The sequence below is a fragment of the Triturus cristatus genome, chromosome 3_2 (genome assembly GCF_964204655.1).
Source record: "Triturus cristatus chromosome 3_2, aTriCri1.1, whole genome shotgun sequence".
Taxonomy (NCBI): domain Eukaryota; kingdom Metazoa; phylum Chordata; class Amphibia; order Caudata; family Salamandridae; genus Triturus; species Triturus cristatus.
The window spans coordinates 95,384,801-95,403,241 of NC_140584.1; the positions used below are offsets into that span (position 1 = coordinate 95,384,801).

An 18,441-nucleotide genomic window follows, 5' to 3' on the forward strand; every position below is an offset into this window, starting at 1 on the left:
CCGATTGACGAATCCTCGCGAAATTTTCAAAACTAATGGGGCGCTCCGCTCCGCTCCTACCCTGAAAGTCTCGGGGTGATTCGTCAAGCGGGGGCCGAGAAAAAGGGGGGGTCCCAAAACGCGTTATCCCCATGGATTTTTCCATAGGGACTTTAGTCGCAGCTACAGCCCGAACGGCTGAACAGAATTACGTGAAATTTGGCAGAGAGGTAGCCATAGGGTCCATGAAGTGCCTTTTGCAGGTTTGGTGTAAATCTGCTCAGTATTTCTAGAGAAAATAGCATTTAAATCAATATATATATCTGTACGCGCGCAGCGTGCGCGCTGGGTGCGCGCACCTTGCCGTGCACGAGCGCAATTCTGATTGGTTGTTAGATCTTAGTAAACATTCGAATCGGTCGAAACCAGGAAGGGTCGGCCGCCATTTTGTCTCTCGCACTCTGAGGGGGTGAAAAACAAATGTGGAGAACGTGAAAAGGGGGCAGGGTGGACAGTTCCTGACCCCCTAGCCGTGGTCAGGGGGTCCCAGAAGGACCCCCAAGGGCAAAAAAAATGTTTTTTTTTTCTTCGAAAAATCGCCGAGTGCGCGCACCACCCAAACGGAAAAAATTCTGCGAAGTTCGCGCAGCGTGCGCGCATTCCGCGATTTCTCGAAAAAAAAAAATGTATTTGGCCCTTGGGGGCGAAGCGCTCCGTGCCCACCGCACGGCACGAACTGCGTAAAGTGTGCGCGAGGTGCGTGAAGCGCACCGCGTGCCCACTGTGCGCGCACGGTGCGCGAATCGCTCCGTGCGCGCACGGCACGAACTGCGTAAAGTGGGCGCGCGGTGCGCGAAGCGCACCGTGTGCCCACTGCGCGCGCACGGTGCGCCGTGAAAAAGTTTTGTTTAAAAAAATATATTAATAAATACATAACTTAGCATTTAAAAAAACGTACAAATTCACTGAAAAAACCATAGGTTTCACACACGTTATAGTTAGGAATTAGCATTTAAAAAACCTTGCAAATTCACTTAAAAAACCATAGGTTTCACACATGTTATAGTTAGCTGGGCATTTCCCTCGTAAAAAAACAATGAAATTCCCCCGTTATAGTTAGTGCAGGCAACTATAACTCAAGCGACCGCAATCCGCTGCTGATGACGTCAGATATTACATCACTAATGACATATGTGTCTTTCAGAAAAAAAAAAAAATTTAATATATGTATAGCTAAAGATGAATGGAAGAAGACATGGGTAAATAAGTGTCTAAATACAGTGATTTAATATCTGACGTCATCAGCAGCGGATTGCGGTCGCGTGAGTTATATTTGCCTGCACTAACTATAACGGGGGAATTTCATTGTTTTTTTACGAGGGAAATGCCCAGCTAACTATAACATGTGTGAAACCTATGGTTTTTTAAGTGAATATATATATATATATATATATGCATATATATATATGCTCCTATCACAGAACAAATATTGCTGCAGTAGAACAAAACAAATTCTAACCAGAGAGCAGCGCCCGAGTGCAGGGCAGCCGCTCTCCTCTCCGAGGTTCAAAATGAGAATACAATTCCAGCGTTTAGAGGTAAGCAAATCGTTTTGTCACAATGTCGCTGGGTAAATCAGAATGCCAAACTGACACGAAGACACTTTGTCTTTTTAATGGATCATACACATGAAAGTAAGATTCTGTCAGTGTCATAGTGCTTCAGATGACAGACTCAAAAGATACATTCATATGTATTGCAACTGGATTTATATAGCGCTTACTTCCCCAGCCGAGGCATTGAAGTGCTTTTCTTTAAATTAGAAAAAAAAGAAGTTGTACAATTTCCACATTGGTCGAATTGTGATAAAGGCGCACAATATATCCAACAGTGCTTCGATCATTGTATTGTAATTGCAAATTGAAACATTTCTTTAAAACACCAACACATTTAACGATGGTGCCCCCAATCGCCCCTTTCCTCAGTATCAATCCACCTTGTATATTCCATGAAGTGTGAATGAGTATTGCTTTACGTAACTGACTCACTTCAGCAGATTTCTTTTTTGCTACCCGTAGTGTCGCAAAACCTCAAGTTCAATGAAGGCTGGTCGTTGGCCAATATAAGCTCCAGGGTGACCCACGCTGAAGTGCTCTTGCTGATTAGCACGCTACTCCAAGGTTGGTGGTTAACTATTGCAGGAACTTCGAAGGCAGAAAGTGGAAATAATTTTGTTATCTAAGCAAGATCAATTATTTCCGAGCTTTTAATATGGATGTGCAAATTTCCTGAACCCTCAGCTGCCTCTTTTGACTTCCTGCCCCCTCGAGGGACAAACATTAGAATAGGTATGCATATACCAAGCAGCGTCCTAAATATATTGAATCATTTTCCTTTAGAAAATTCAGGACTCTAAATAGTCTCTCTTTTATTTTTTGTTATTGCTGAAGACGGAATGTGCTCGTCGTTTGGTTAGATATGTGCATTACCAATGAGTTTAGGCTGTGGAAGCCATTTTCATAGACTCCCTTGGGGAACGCGAGAACAGTCAGATATGGATTTTATATCAAAGATTATAATTCTTCATTCTTTTTTTTCTATGTCAGCTTTTCCTCACTACTGTCTTTGCAGGGAACTATTCCTTTGACATCCACTCATGCACAAACTAATGAGAACAGAGCCCTTATAAGTGGCAACTTACAGCCAACAGGAGACTGAAATATTCCTTTGGTGAAACATTCAGCCACTGGTGCCCACAAGCAATCACCCACTGAAATGTAGCAGAGGTGTGAATACCTGTTAATTGCTAAAGAGAATCAGAAAATTAGCTTTAGGAACTCAACCAACATCTTAAAATGCACCCTTATCTGCCCTTTGTCAAAATTACAGTTCAGGCTATGTTACTTATCACAGGATGAAGTATGTCCCAAGATCACAGTATGTTACAGTTCAGTACTTTGATGTGATGCTTCCATACATCTTGACCAACCTCAGAAGTACCATTATCCTACTTAAGAGTCTTACTTTATCAACCATGGAAGAATAAAAGGCTGAGTCGGTTCCAAGACAGATTCAGACCTGTGTGTCTTAGATCCTTGCCGGGACCAGTGAATTGGCTAACATATCTCAAGACTGATTGCAGAAGTTCACTCAGTCACATGAACGTCAAAGGACAAACAGAACTTCTTCTTCAGAAATAATTTCTTCATTTGACAGTAGTTCATGAAATAATCACACTTTCTTACAGGTAATTATAAAAGGGGCACTGACCTTCCAGTAATTTACATCAGGAAGTGTTGAATGTCTTGACTATCACTTACGGTTTTAATGTAGACAATTCAAATACTGTATCAAAGGAAGTAACCTCACCAGAGTACTTCTCAACATGCACTCGCTAGATATGGAATTGGGCGGTGGTTCTGTTGGCTTGATGGTATGTGTAGCAGTTATCTATCAGTAAAGAGTTTTCTTTCCTGTTGCCTGCATTAGGTCTTGTCTGTTCCTGATCAGTCCTGTACCTCTCCCCTCCTGTCCTTTTTCTTCCTCTAACGTGACCATACCGTTCTCAGCCCACCAGCCAATTATACCCTATGTTATAGGGTGCCAAATGTCTCTTCTCTATGGCTTCTCTTTGGTTTTATATGAAGTACCCCACTACTCACAGCGCTACTGAAAACAACAATGGTCACATTCATCTTTTTTCGTAATGTAATGTTATGCGCCTTTGTTAAGAGAGCTACTGCCACTGCTATGGCTTCTGGGCACCAACATGATTGTTGAACATTACTCTCTCGCTGTCCTAAATGAGAGTTTGTCCTCTAGGGAGTGAATGTAAAGAGATAGGAATAAATACACAAAATCTACCTTATTGGAGAAGTTCTTACCTGTGAAGCGTCTCGGTTGGCACTGCCCTGCACACACATACCTAAGGCAGAGCGCATGCGTACCGATTAATGACAGACACTTTACTGTTGTTGGAAGGTGAACGTTGGGGTCGTGGGGGGAATATTCTGAGATTTAAATTTTATCATTTTTGTCCGATGGGAAACTAATGATGGTTATGGCGATATTGTTGCGATACGTTCCCTACATGGGGTTTTAGTTATGTGCCAGACAAATGATTTCTCATGTGGCATTTATTCGTATTTGTATTAATTTAAATTGTAAAGTAACTCCAACAGATGTCTGTATAGTGTAAATAAGGTAATACATAGACTTATTCAGAGAGGGCGAATAAACATGGAGTCTATAAAGACGCTGTTGGTGTAATCTAGACATCATTAAAAGAAGTTTTTGATGGTTTGAACTCTAGAGCTATGATAGACAGTCACAACAGCCACACTGGGTTCTCCTCCCGTTGATCTCTCTATACGTTTCCCATGTCATGGTCTCTAGGGATTCACACTGACCGGTTCAGACACACCCAATCCATGATTCATCATGCTGCGTGAGTTTCATCAATAATAAATCGATTCACAACTGCTTTCTGATAAGGACAGGGATGAGTGAGTCGTTGCATTCTGGCAAGGTAAGGGTTTAGTGAATAAGTGGTCTTTAAAAGAAAAAGACTCAACAAATTTAAGTGGTGAGCCTGGGAAGTGGGATTTCGGTATTTGACTGATATGAACTTCTGGGTAGGTAGTTGAAGGTTTTCAGAGTTTCACTTCCCTGGGCCTTCTGTGCAGTCACTCCTCAAAGAAAGACAAGCATTTGCAATGCAATTGGTCTCTCATTTACAAGAGTTTGACCTATTGGCATTGTAAGTCTCAATGCCTTTTATTTGTGTTGTTTTTAAAACATAAATAAAAGGCATTGTGATTTATGTCAATAGCTTAAACTCGGAAATACGAGACCTATTGCATTGCAAATGCATGAAATAAAAATAATTTTACAAAAGCGTTAGGCGAGAGCATGTCTGACAAAGGTTTTTGAGAAAATAGTGCTCGGAGGCTGTAATTAAAGCCTATTGAGTAACAACACGCTTAACAGGGGGTGTCGCCTTGGGAGGTTACAAAATGAGACAAGGCGGTACTAAGGAGGGACTACTAAGCCTTTTGACCAATGAACAGCCACAGTTTACAGTGGACTGACACAAGCCAATGAAAAATAATGGGTGGAGCTTCAAGTCCTTACCTCAATACAGCATGCATTGCAGAGTAGCGCATGCGCTGCCCAGTCTCGGCCTAAAAAATTAGGTAAGCATCCGCCATTGGTGGAGCTATTTACAAGAACGGCATTGGGGGAGAGGTAGAGAAACGCAACAGGTGACTTTTTGGAGAGACAAAAAACATCCACAGTGTGAGGAGAAACAATGCCTTACTTAACATCACAAGCAATGGCTTCAAGAACTCAAGTGCTTCCCCCTTCAGCAGTAAGGTGGCCTTGCCCTTCACTTGTTGTAACTTGTGCACCCCTCAAGCTGGTCCACCAAACCCCAATTATCTGCCTGAGGCCACGGCCTCATATTGAAGTTGTGACATTGAGGGACTAAGCGCCAGGCTCCCGGCTGTGACTGGGTCTGAGAAGTTACGTAAAAGAAGAGGTGCCCCAACTTCCTTACACTTTTTTCTACTGGCTCCATTCATCTGCACACCTCCTCTTCCTGCTCGCTGCACCATGGGACTTTGGCAACCTTATTTGAACAAGCACAGGTAATTAAACACTTTCAAGTTTTTCTTGAATTTACTGGGAGAGAAAGCTGCCTCACCCTCATAAACCTTCAATTGTAACTAAGTTTGTTCTCAAAGCTCATTTCCTAAGGCAGTTTACACATTTGAGAAATGTTTGAGGTGGGGATGACCCAGCCGTGACACTTAGGTATCTCATCTATTTACCCTACAAACGTGAACCTTTGTAACAATACTTTGCCAGCAAACTTTGCAGTCTCTCTGGTTTTCCAACAGGAAGTGGAACCTGCTGGCACTGAGAAATGGAACGCAATTCGGTGGGACTTCCCAACAGTATGCATCTGAGAAGTAGAGGCTTGCATAATTTCTTAGGATTTGCTGAATTTGCTACTACACGGGCTGGAAATGCAACCAATCTAGGTCAGAGATTTTACAACAAAATGCTAAATCGGGGGACACAACAGAATGTTATTTCCATCAAAATCCCTTCTTGCCAACAGGGCTAAGGCTTTCTTTCAGGCTGCCACCAGCAGTTTAGTGACCTATCTCAAGACCCGCTGGCATACTTCAACCTCATGTTTGAAGTTATCGGTCAGCATTGTCTAAAGCAAGCAAAGATCTTGGAAGCTTTGGTGACCCATCCTCCTAACCTGTGAAGGAAGGAAGAATCTGCCTGTATAACCTCAGTAGCCTGAGACAGAATAGCAGAAGAGGGAGAAGCCTTGAGCAGCTGCTTTCATTCACACAACAGTGGGGGATGAAAACTAGAATGTATTGGGATGGACGAGATAAAGCGACCAGTCACCTACATAACTTTCAGAAGAATAAGTGGAATAATTTGTGAACATCCCAGAGTTCTACAGAGGACACAGTGGCAATCTCATTTGAAAATAATGTGACTTTACTAAATACACCTTACTGACCAAAAGCAAATCCCGCCTAGATCCCAGAACCTCACATCTCACTTTGCCCTTTGGCAGAGTCAGTTAACTTTCAGAGAATTTTCTTCAGTTTTTTCTTCAAGTGTCCACTTCGTCTTCACTGTAGTGGTTGAGAGGGCATAGAACTCTCTAGCAGAGTTGCCACCCTTTTACCACTTTTTTCTAGAATGCTTGCCACAGTGAAAGCAACTTATCTAAGAAAGTCCCTCCTTCACCACTAAATAACCTGGCCAGTTTGTAGCTCAACTTTTCTCCTTGAAGCAAATTATTAGTATTATTTGGGAAATTTTTAACCACAGTGGACTATAATGGATCCCCATAATAAACCTTTGTTATGACACCGCAATCACAAAACCTTTGAAACAGTTAACTTAACAACTGTCATGATTGCTCATGTTTTAAATATTGACATTTTACTGTTGTGTTTGTAGTATTGTGCTTGCTCCTTTTTCTCCTAAGCACCTTTTTCCGAGTTAAGCCTTGCGCTCAGCTGAGGTCCAAAAAGGTGAGACAAAGTACTTTTGTGAGGCATTTGGATGATCTCTGTAGGTTAACTTCAGATTGAGTAGCATGCAAGCTTGTTCAGAGCACATTAAGACATGTTTTTCTTTTTTGGGCAAGATGGCCACCACCTAACTCGCCGCAGTAGCTGCTCCCCCCCCTCGCTCTGGACTGCCAGCGCCGATGCGGACACTTACCTCATTCCTCGAGCATGCCGGTGTGGAGCTCCAACGTCATCTTGGATACGCGCGCAGGCTGCTGGCTTCGGGCAGGACTGCCTGGAGAGCAGCGGTTCACGGCAACTCAAGCTTCTCTCAGTCTCAACCGCTACGGAGTCCTGGAATGCTGCCAAAGGCTGTCAAACCGCTAAAGGAATGGGCAGAGCTCCTGGGGGCCCTGCCTGCTAGCGTGGCTATGCACAGCAAGAGGCTGACAGCGCGCAAGGCAGGGGAAGCAGCAGGAGCTGCCGCCTCGTATGGAAAACCCCTCAGTGGCAAAGAGGGTCTGAAAGATGATGCACTGTCAAAACTTCAAGGAACCTTGGCTGCCCCAGAGAAAGAAAGGCAACCACCAATCCCAGAACTCTTCTCTGGTAAACGCACTGGGCTACACCCGAAGGAGCAGGGTTAGTCCTCTCCACCTGTACTTCCCGTTGCCCCTCTCCCCCCGGTTACACCCTTGGTAGCTGAACATAGTACTATTTCAGAGACAGTGGGGACTGGTACATTGTGCCAAAAGGAAATTGAAAAGGAAAGGGGAAATTTCACTGATATGGGAGAAATGGCAGGGGCTGAGGCCAGGGCCGGGGCACAGGGATTGATACCCAGTACGGCTGCATTATAGGGGTGACAAGTGCTGTCACCCGGGGATGGGTCAGGATCTAGGGGTAGTAGGAGGATACCCCGAAGCAGCCGAAAAATTCTATTCTTTGACTGATGACTCAGATCTCTCAGGCCTTAGTGAGGAAATGACTGATGATGACTCTGCTCCTTATTCATTGGGGGATAGCCAGAGTGGGGGAAAGGTGAAACCCTTGATGCAAAAACGTCTCTCCCTTTCAAAAAGACAGAGTGAAAGAGCAAGAAGGGGCGAAAAGGACTCCGGACCGGAGTTAAGCACCTCCAAACAATTGAATTGGGATTATTTGGCAACCCACCAGGTTTATAGCGATGTGGAGGGAGAGAGATCTGGCACGCCATGGGGGGCTCCACTACCTGATATGAATCCTGCTCCCACATTGGACACAATCTTCTCTATGCTGAAGCAGATGCAATCCGAGACAAGGGTTGAACATAAGAGAGCACATCTAGCCACAAAGAAGATACAAGGCGCAGTGCTAAAAGTCAACAGAATTTGCCCTGAGATTGCAGAGCAGGTCACCTTAGTGGAGGAGCGCACAGCAGCAGCAAAAGCAGTGGTTGCAACAGTCGAGAAAAAACAAAAGCTACAAGAAACACAGCTTATCGATGTGATGTGGAAGATGAAGGATTTAGAGAACCGGCAGCGCAGAAACAACTTGCGGTTTCTCGGCCTCGCAGAAAATGGTGAGCGAAGCGACATCAGAAACTTCATGCTGGAGCTGCTTAAGGGTGCCTTGCCAGATCTTGCCCAATGGGAATGGGAGGCTGAAGTTCAAAGGGTCCACTGGTTTCCCCTGACCCCCAAGCAAAACTCCTCTCTCCAGCTAGAACGTTCAAGAGCTATCCTTGTTTACTTTGGTAATGGAGGCGAAGAGATCATATGACGGGCATACCTTTTTTGTCCGCCCAGACATTTGCCATGTGACAGTCGAGACGAGATGGAGACTCCAGCAGTTATTTTCTCCCTTTCAACAGATTGGATGTCAAGTATTTTTGCTAAATCCTTCCCATCTCAAGGTGATCTTTAAAGGAAATACCCAGACTTTTCTCTCGGAGGTCAAGGCACAAGAATATTTGAAAGAAATCTCTTCCGAAACTGGACCGGGCTGATAAAAGACTTCCTTCATGTATTTCTTCACCTCTGGCATAAAATGAGTATTCTGTTAGGTCATACTGAACTCCTCCTCTTAGGGGATTTCTCTTTCCTTGAAAATATGTCTTGAGAATTCTTTAAAGGTCTGTCTAGGCTCGCTGTATTGGGAGCTTTCCCCCTTTGTTGTTGGATCTTTTCTTCCCTTTTTCTTCCTTTTTTTTTCCCCTCTTCACTTTTTTTTCTCCATTTTCTGGGCTTGACAAGGGAGTGAGTGGTTCAGGGCAGGGGGCGCTGGAAGTAGAAGCGGCATGTGGGTTAGCACCATCACCAGGGTCAGGAGTGACCCTTTTGCTCATGATATGGGGGAGTGGGAGGGGGACGGGATTGGGGAGCGATCCAGATGGGGGGGATCCATGCATGGTTAGGGGTTGAGTTTGTGGTCGATAACCTTCAGGCACTTTTTTTTGTATTAAAAAATAATTAGTTTAAAAATTGCCTCAATTAATATCTGTGGCTTAAATAATTTTCGGAAGAGATAAAGGGTTAATATTGATGTGCAGTACTTAAAAGCTGATATACTCTCTATTCAGGAAACCCATGTGGAACGGTCTCAGAGCATCTATTGCAACTCACTGGGTATCAAGTTATCTCCAGGATGTTGCAAGGTACCCACACTGGTGGGGTGGCGATACTCACACGTAAAGGCAAGATTCGATTAAATTGATCTAAGACAGTAAAATTCGGAAGATGGGCCATTGTAGAATGCACTCATGATGGAGGGGGGTTTACACTTTGTTCTATATATGGCCCTGTTACAGATGATTCGGCACTATTGGACTGGATTAGTGCTGAATTGGTGGGGTGGCCTATGCCTCTAATCGTATGTGGGGATTTCAATATTAATCTAAAAAGGGAGGACTTGTTATCAAGTGCTGCGATGTATCAAGGGCGTAAGCCCAAGGTCTTCTGGGCATTGGCTCAGCTGGTTAATCTACATGGGCTACCTGACATGTGGGATGATAAAAAACCACTAGACCCAGGCTATACCTATCATTCTGTCTCTAATTAGGTCAGTGCGCGCCTAGACTACTTTTTTTATATCCAGTAGGTTGATTTCCGACTCTCGCATATTTAAATATCCACAGGTGATGTCCGACCATAATCACCTTGTGTTAGAACATGATATTCATGCTACTTTACAATCTAAAGGGGGATGGTCATTTGAAAGGGCGCTGCTGCTGGATGAGGAGTTTATTTCATATATTAGGGAGTGGATTCTGCTATTTATGGCTGAAAATCTAGGGACTGCTCCCATTGAAGTAGTTTGGGACACTTTTAAAGCCGGGATTTGTGGGGGAACTGTGAGATATAGCTGTAATAGGCAGAAAAAAGAGAAACACCAACTGCAGGGACTATCAGGGACTAGCACAGGCTGAGGCAGGCCTGATGGAGGCTGTTACCAGATGTCTTGACATCTAAGCAGCCCTGCTTCAGGTTATATTAGCCAAAACAGCAATAGGGGATATTTCGGCTAAAAAAAGAGTCTGAAAAATACATGGAATGGAAAAATAAAACCTATGAATTGAGTGAAAAGGTGGGACATACCTTAGCTTTTCACGCTAGACAACAGGCAACACACAGCGATATTAAACAAATGTAGATCCCGAGCTGGGTCCCATTTCTGAAGGAGGGGGGATACGCTCCCCCTCCCAAAGATTCTACCAGAAACTGTATGCTGAGGAGAAAGTTGATTCAGAAGGGATAGAGTTATATTTAGATCAGGTGTCTATGGATAGTCTGGGCAGGGCCCAACTGGTCTCTACACCGACACATTACAAAGGGCACACAGTGGACCTTATATTTTCAAATGACCCCCAGGTCATCTCAGTCTCCTGGTCCGACCACTGCCTTATTCGGTTTGGACTATCCAAACCTGCCAAACAGACCAAGAGCAAGGCCGAGACCATTGCCACTAGGAGTTGGTCTAAAATCGATTCAGATTCTTGTTCAAGCGCCCTGAAAAACACAAAGCCCAATCCTGCTAGCAGTATAGAGGAGGACTACCAGCAATGGGAAAACTGGATTGGCCAGTCGTTGGTGACGTGTGCTTCACTGAAAAAAATGCCTAACCAAAAATCTTAGTCCAGGAAAGCCCCATGGTACAATAACAACCTGTTGACACTGAAGAAGCTATGCAAGAGATTAGAAAGGGACTGGAGAAAGGAGTACAATCATGTACTAAAACATAATTACAAAACCTCTATCAGATCATATCATAAAGAACTAAAATATTTGCTCTTTTTGTCAAAACTCTGACTACTCCTCAAGAAACTAATGGATATCCTAAGGCCATTAAAGAAAGATGCAACCAAATTGCATCCTTCTTTCACAAGAAAGTGACAGACATATACAGTCTGTTTCAAAGCTCCACTGAGCCAGCTCAAGAGGAGTATGATGAGGTTGGTAAACCGGCTTCATTCCCAAGTCTATCACAATTCCCCAAACTTGAGGAGGAGGCCATCCTCGAGGTGATCAAGTCTGTTAAATCAGGCTCCCCGTTAGACTCAGCACCCCCACACACCCTTCTCAAGGTGACTGAGGTCATACTTTCCCTATAATAAGGATTCTTAATAAGTCACTCGAGTCAGGCCTGGTACCCCAATCTTGGAAGCATGCCGTAATTAGACCTATTTTTTAAAAAAACCAACTGGATCCTGCCATCCTTTTCAACCTGCGACCTATCTCGCTACTCCCTCTCCTCGGTAAGCTCCTGGAAAGGCATGTTAATCAGACATTAGTTAACTACCTTGAGGAGAACAATGTACTCCACCCTACATAGATGGGTTTCAGTGCCCTACATAGCACAGAAGCAGCGCTCCTGGCAGTTACGGAGGAACTTAAAGCCATATTAGATAATGTAGGGTCTGCCGCCATCATCCTACTCGACCTCAGTGCGGCCTTTGATACGGTCAATCATGCCATACTAAAAAACAGATTGAGGGAAATAGGCATCTGGGACAAAGCAATGGATTGGCTAAGCTCTTTTCTGGACGACTGGTCTTTCTAAGTGATGGACCAGGACTGCTTCTCTGATAGCCTGCCAATGAAATTCGGAGTGCCACAGGGCTCCTCCCTTAGCCCCAGGCTATTCAATATATACGTAAGACAGCTTGCCACTATCACGCAGGAGTTTGGCATCACAGGTGTATCGTATGCAGACGACACCCAGCTGACTGTTTCTCTGTCCAATGGCACCAATCAAGGTAATCAACAATTGGGCCCTTGCTTGAATAAATTGGTCCACTGGATGTCGAACTGCTACCTAAAACTGAACGGTGAAAAGACACAACTCATGATTCTAGGTAACATGACCATTCCCAGGCCACTGAGTAACTGGCCATCCTGCATGGGGGACCCACCGGTTCCTAAATTGGTTATGAAAAACTTAGGTATCTGGCTGGACAGCTCCCTCGCAATGAACCTACAGGCAAACAAATGGCCTGGTATCTGCTTCAGGCTTCTAAGAATGCTCAGAAAGATACTGGAACTTATCCCAGAACAACTAATGAAAACCATCCTGCAGTCTCCGATAATCTCCCGTCTGGACTATGGTAACTATGGTAACTTCCTTTACCTAGACTCACCTAAGTACGTGATCAAGAGGCTTCAGACTGTGCAGAACGCGGCGGCAAGGCTCCTGCTCAAACTCCCTAGACACATATCGGTAAGAGAATCCCTTAAACAACTCCACTGGCTGCCTATTGCTGCGAGAGTAAAGTTAAAGCCCCTTTGCATTGCTCACAGGGCAGTAAATAATAAAGACCCGCAAAAACTCAGAAATGTTATATCTGCGCATGTCCCCACCCCCCCACCCCCCTCCCCCAAGACTACTAAGGTCCTTGAGTTTACAACTCCTCCGCACCAACAGAATCAAAAAATCAAGATGGGAGGTAGATCCTTTGCACACCTGATTCCTAAACTGTGGAACAAGCTCCCTCTTGATCAAAGAATGTTGCAAAATGAACTGACTTCAGGAAAAAACTGAAGATCTGGCTGTTTCCCTTAAACCACTAATGGGCTCCGTTCTTACCATAGCACTCATCACCAGCGCTTAGAAGCCTTAGGGTAGCCATGCGCTATATAAATCCCAAATCAAATGAAGAAATCACAGCAGCAGTGTCGGGATTAACATCTGGAAAAGCCGTGGGGACAGAATTCATACCGGGGGAATTTTACAAAGTTTGCGCCTCCACCCTCATTAATCTTATATTAGAGGTATTTCTGGCCATTCAGAAGGGCAATTCTCCTCCATATTCATGGACTTCAGCCAGGATGGTAGTGTTCCTTAAAAAGGGAAAAACGGTGAATCAGCTAGGATCTTATCTGCCCATTACACTAATCAACTCTGACACTAAGCTCTTCACTAACATCCTAGCCTCAAGACTATCTAAGGTTATTAAAAAAAATTGTCTCACCCGTACAACACGGTTTTATTCTGGGAATGGGCACTACAGACCACATTCGCACGGTAATCACTATTTGATGTGGGCGAAATCCAAGGAGACTCTATGGCGTTATTGTTATTAGACGCTGAGAAAGCGTTTGATAGGGTCTGCTGGCCCTAGTTGTGGGCGATACTAGAGAAGAAGGGCCTTGGCGCAGATTTTATAGCGTGGGTTAAGATGCTGTATATCAAACCTATGGCTAAAATTTCTCTAATGGGGGGGGAATCAGAAATGGTTCAAATCCAGCAGGGGGCAAGGCAAGGATGCCCGTGCTCTCCCTTGTTATTTGCCCTCTATATAGACCCTTTAATCCTCCGGATTCAAGGTAATGCCTTAATTTACCAATGGCAACTAGGGGCTGGGAGAGTAAAATTCTAGCTTACGCAGACGACCTTGCGATTGTTACCCCCGGCCCTAGCGAAGCAGTCAGGGAGATTGAAGAGGAAGCCGATTGCTTTGGACCCATTAAGAGATACAGACTTAATAGGGATAAAATCCAAATACCTATAAATGAAAACAGTAAGTTTGAGGATACACAATATACATGGCCGTTAATATTATTGCTGATCCGGATGATGTGGTTAAGGGCAATTTAGGTCCGTTAATTAATAAAACCAAAGCCGAGCTGTCAAGATGGAATAATCTTAGGCTCTCCCCGATTGGAAGGTGCAACTTAATCAAAATGATGTTTCTTCCAAGAGTTTTGTATTTCCTTAGGGCTATACCCCTTGAGGTGGATAATTCTTGGTTCAAGGCTTTGGACAGTATGATTGGACGGTTTCTCTGGGCATACGACAGGCCCTGAAGTTCCTCTCCCTTCCGAGGGAACGGGGCGGATGGGCCTTACAAAACTTCCGGTTATATTACTGGGCCTCATCACTACAACAATTAATACCCCTGTTTGATCCACCTCAAGAAGAGCTCAGTCGAAATACTGCTCCCTCATGTTTTGAATTAACCCTTGGAGCTGTGGTTCGCGGCTGCTTGTTCCGGCAATTAGAGTTTGGCTATTTTAAAAAGGTTAGGTTTAAGACACTTATATATGCTTTCAGAGTATGGACTAGTGTAAGGAAAAAGTTCAGGACTGGTCGCTTCAGTTTCTATACCCCTCTTTATGATAACCCTCTCTTACCGGATATATTTCACAACCTGTATTTAAGCGATGGAGGACAAATCTTGGTCCATTTATTTTTGGGGATTTCTTTATTGATAATAGTTTCACAACTTCAGAGGAGTAAGTTCCTCTAAGGGAATAACAAATTCTTGAAATTCCTGCAAATTAGAGATTTTATAGGGAAGAAAGGGGGAGGTGGGAGGGGTTTAACAGGTGTCAACTTGTAGATGTACTAGCTAGGCACAAAGCTATGATTGGAGACATATATAAACTATTAAATGATAGGATGGGGAGGATATAGAGAAGCATACTGCTCGATGGGCGAGGTCACTACAATCAACAGAGGAGGACGCCCACTCCTCCTTAGAATTAGCCCGGTCAATACTTATATCGACCAACCTTCAGATCCAACATTACAAGACTTGGTTTAATTTATATATCACTCCGGCTAAAATTTGTAAATAAATGGGATTTTCTGGCACAAACTGTCCATGGCATCTGGAAACAGGGGCAGATCTGGTGCATATGCCGACAGGATGTCCGGGTCTAGTGAATCTGAGAATGGAGATATCTCATTTTTGCGAGGTACAATTAAACCTGCGGATCAAGGTTACTCCCCCAACTGATCTTGTTGGGAGTACAGGAGCAAGAGGCTCTTCCCTCAGCTCTCCCCATAGCTCCGTTTTTATTTTTAGCTGTGGCGGTACTTAAACTGTGCCTGGCAACAGCTTGGCTTGACATGGCACTCTCTATCATTTAATCACTGGTTGGCTCGGCTAATCTCAGTGTATCATATCGAGATGGTCGTATATGCACACAAAGGTTTCCGAGCTTGGAAAAGGGGGCTTCAAATCTGGGCCTCTCTGAGGGAGTGGCTTATATCCCAAAGACAGGAATACATTTTTCTTATGGGCTCTTTGATGTGTTGTGATGTTGATAGTATACATCTAAGTCTTACTATATCTCCGGGCTACTAACTTAACCTGTATCTGGTTATCTAATTCTATTGTTTTTTGTTTGCTTGGATGGGGGTGGGGGGGTGGTGAGGGAAACATATTTTTTTGAAAAATGCAATAGACAGTTTTTTTAAAAAAGACAGTTTTTTCTCCCGCTTCTATCCTGACAGTGACGTCCTCATAAAAAAACTTCAAAGTTTCAATCAAACTCCTCACTTTCTTAAATTGTTCTTTGATCTGTCCACAGGTAACCAATGTGTAAGTAAGAGTAACAACAAGACATGCTGTGGTGCTATGCATCCTTAGAGACCATAACACTAGTTAATGCTCAATTCTAAGATATCAGAACCACCAAATATAAAAAAGGAAGGAAATCTGCTTACATCATTGGATGCACTGAGCTCCTCTGCCGCCTTCTCAAACTCAGGTTTCATTTTCTTACAGTGCCCACACCCTGCAAGACAATTACAAAGTTAAGAAGATTGTCAAATAATGTTTGTGGTTTATTTAAAGCATTAATGTTACAAATGTCTTCCATAATGTAGGCAAAGCTCAGGAAGGTACCAATTAATGATTACCTGCATCTTTCTTTTCTTTTTGTCTTACTAGCCCAAGGCGTGGGCCGCTGTGTAACGTACTGTGAAAAATGAATCGCGGTCGCTGATACAGGTTAGTTTGTCTCCGATGGTATTTTCAAACCATGAGTGATAAGGGTGCGTCACTACATGAAAGTACAAATATTATACCAAGGAAATACTCAAAAAGATGAGAATTCCGAAAAGATCTGGGTTAAGCTATGGTTAAATGTTTAGTTTCTTAAATGTATACCTTAGCATTAAACCCCTTTAATCGTGTACGTCAAACCCTTAACCCTGTACCAGAACCCTTGGCCCTATGCTCTTACCCCAGTACATTCAGCGCAAAATCTCACACCTATAATCACTATACCCTTTAACCTTAACTCCTGAGCAAAGGCTACCTCTTTTACATAATTAAAATAAAAACACAATAGGGTTTGCCTTAGGGTTGTAGCAGGATAAGGATACTTGAAAAAAAAACGGTTTGCATTATAGCTGGGTAAGGTAACTAATGAAGGTGAATTGTATTTCATGTATTTTGGGTTTCGTTAGGGTTAGCATCACAAGTAGCCAAAGGTTACTAATTAAATTTAGTGTAATACATGTAATTTACAGATAGCTTTCAGAGTTAAACTAATGTAATTTATTTCATTATATTTTACATATATATATATATATATTACTATTTATGTTCATATAATGTCACTGAATTTAGTTCTAGGGTTAGAAGTGAGTTAGGCTAATGTTGCTTATTTAAATTAAATATACATAAATACATTTAGCATAGCGAACAGTATCAGGGTTAAGTTTTGTCTTGGGTCACTATAGGTGAAGGATTAAGTAATTGGCATTGAAATAGCAGACAATTATGTTAAACACTTTTTCAAAGAGAAGCTAGTTGATGTCGTGAATCTGGTGCAATAGCAGGTCAAGGTAGTGACCCTCGAGACAATAACATAAAATTGCAGCTAAGATGATTACAGGACTTTTTTGATGTAACTGTTGCACGCAACTGCACAAGAAATAACTTTATTTTGTGCCTGGATCTCTTACGTATACAGAAGAATGCTGTACTACGGAAGCACCCCATATATATATGACTAAAGAATTGAGTGGATAACATAGAAATGAATCTGGTGCAAAAAGAAAACGCTAGCTGGAAAACTATGAGCCCTGTTTATAAATAACCAATATGAATATATCATAAGGAGTGTCGAATTTTGGGAATATAAGCCCAAACATACACAAATTCGAGGTCAATCTAGATCATGGTCCCAAAAAACTGCATTGTCCAGAAGATGAGATAAAACTTCAAAAAGAATAGTAAGAAGACTATGGCAAACATCTGATTATCTAAAATCTGTGATGCGCGGGAGACTGTATCTGCCCATGTGAAAAAGGAGGGGGTTTGGTTTAAGACTGAAGATAGGACAGTCTCATGATTAATACATGGAAGAAACTCTTATCAGCATAGTTAGTGCTTCTAATCAAACAGCTACTCAGAGAAGCTAGTAAGAAGAAATACAACAAGAACAATGTCCAGGGGACAGATTCAGATCTGTGCTGGTATCTTGTGCCGCTGAGAAAGCACTGATTTTTTTTTATTGTAAGGCAATGCAGGAAATTTATCTTTCCACTTTGCGAGACTTGAATTGATAACCAATGTTTAAAAAGGGCAGCATAAGACTAGTGTGTACACCCAAACCAACACTGACCTATCTAATGTGTACCTCTAATCCCTCTTTTCCTACAAAGTGATGCCACCCACGATAAGCAAGACTCCTTAATTGTTGTGCAATAATAAGAAGCCCATCCTGTAAATCCAAGCCGCTGCATGCTTTTTTCATAGTCAGCGCTCTCCTGAACCAATGATCCCATGCTCTGGTTATTAGTCCAACCCCGACTACAAAAAAATTCCTTACTGTTGTGAAAACAGTTGTAGAAAAATACCCAAAAGGGCCCGCAGAGGAAAATAGAGCTGACCAATGAAAGTCAACCCTGTGATCTGTCCTGGGAAAATCCCAGGAAACCTCCTGTCCTTAGTCTCCCTCTACACCTCAGCAAGCCTCTCAAGCTTGGTTAGAGAAGCCCGTCTTCCTTTTCTTAATGAGATTTCCACTCTAGCCCAGATGCCTCACTAATTCCCCTAACCAACATCGACTAGAATAAGTAATGAAATATAAAAATTAACACTGTAAAGGAGAGATCTGAAGTATGATTTTAAATTTAGGAATGTAGCCAAAAGTCCATAGCCCATTTAAAATCCATCTCAATGCCCTTCTCCGGG

At 43.1% G+C, this 18,441-nt stretch overlaps 1 protein-coding gene across 1 annotated transcript in view; it reads right to left on the minus strand.

Annotated features, from left to right (window-relative positions):
* Nucleotides 1-18,441, minus strand: part of PDIA5 (protein disulfide isomerase family A member 5) — a 796,394-nt gene that overhangs the window by 215,247 nt on the left and 562,706 nt on the right. The window contains exon 12 of the mRNA XM_085647317.1: nucleotides 15,960-16,030. Within this exon, the coding sequence (XP_085503443.1) occupies nucleotides 15,960-16,030 (71 nt within the window). The remainder of the gene's footprint in view (nucleotides 1-15,959; nucleotides 16,031-18,441) is intronic.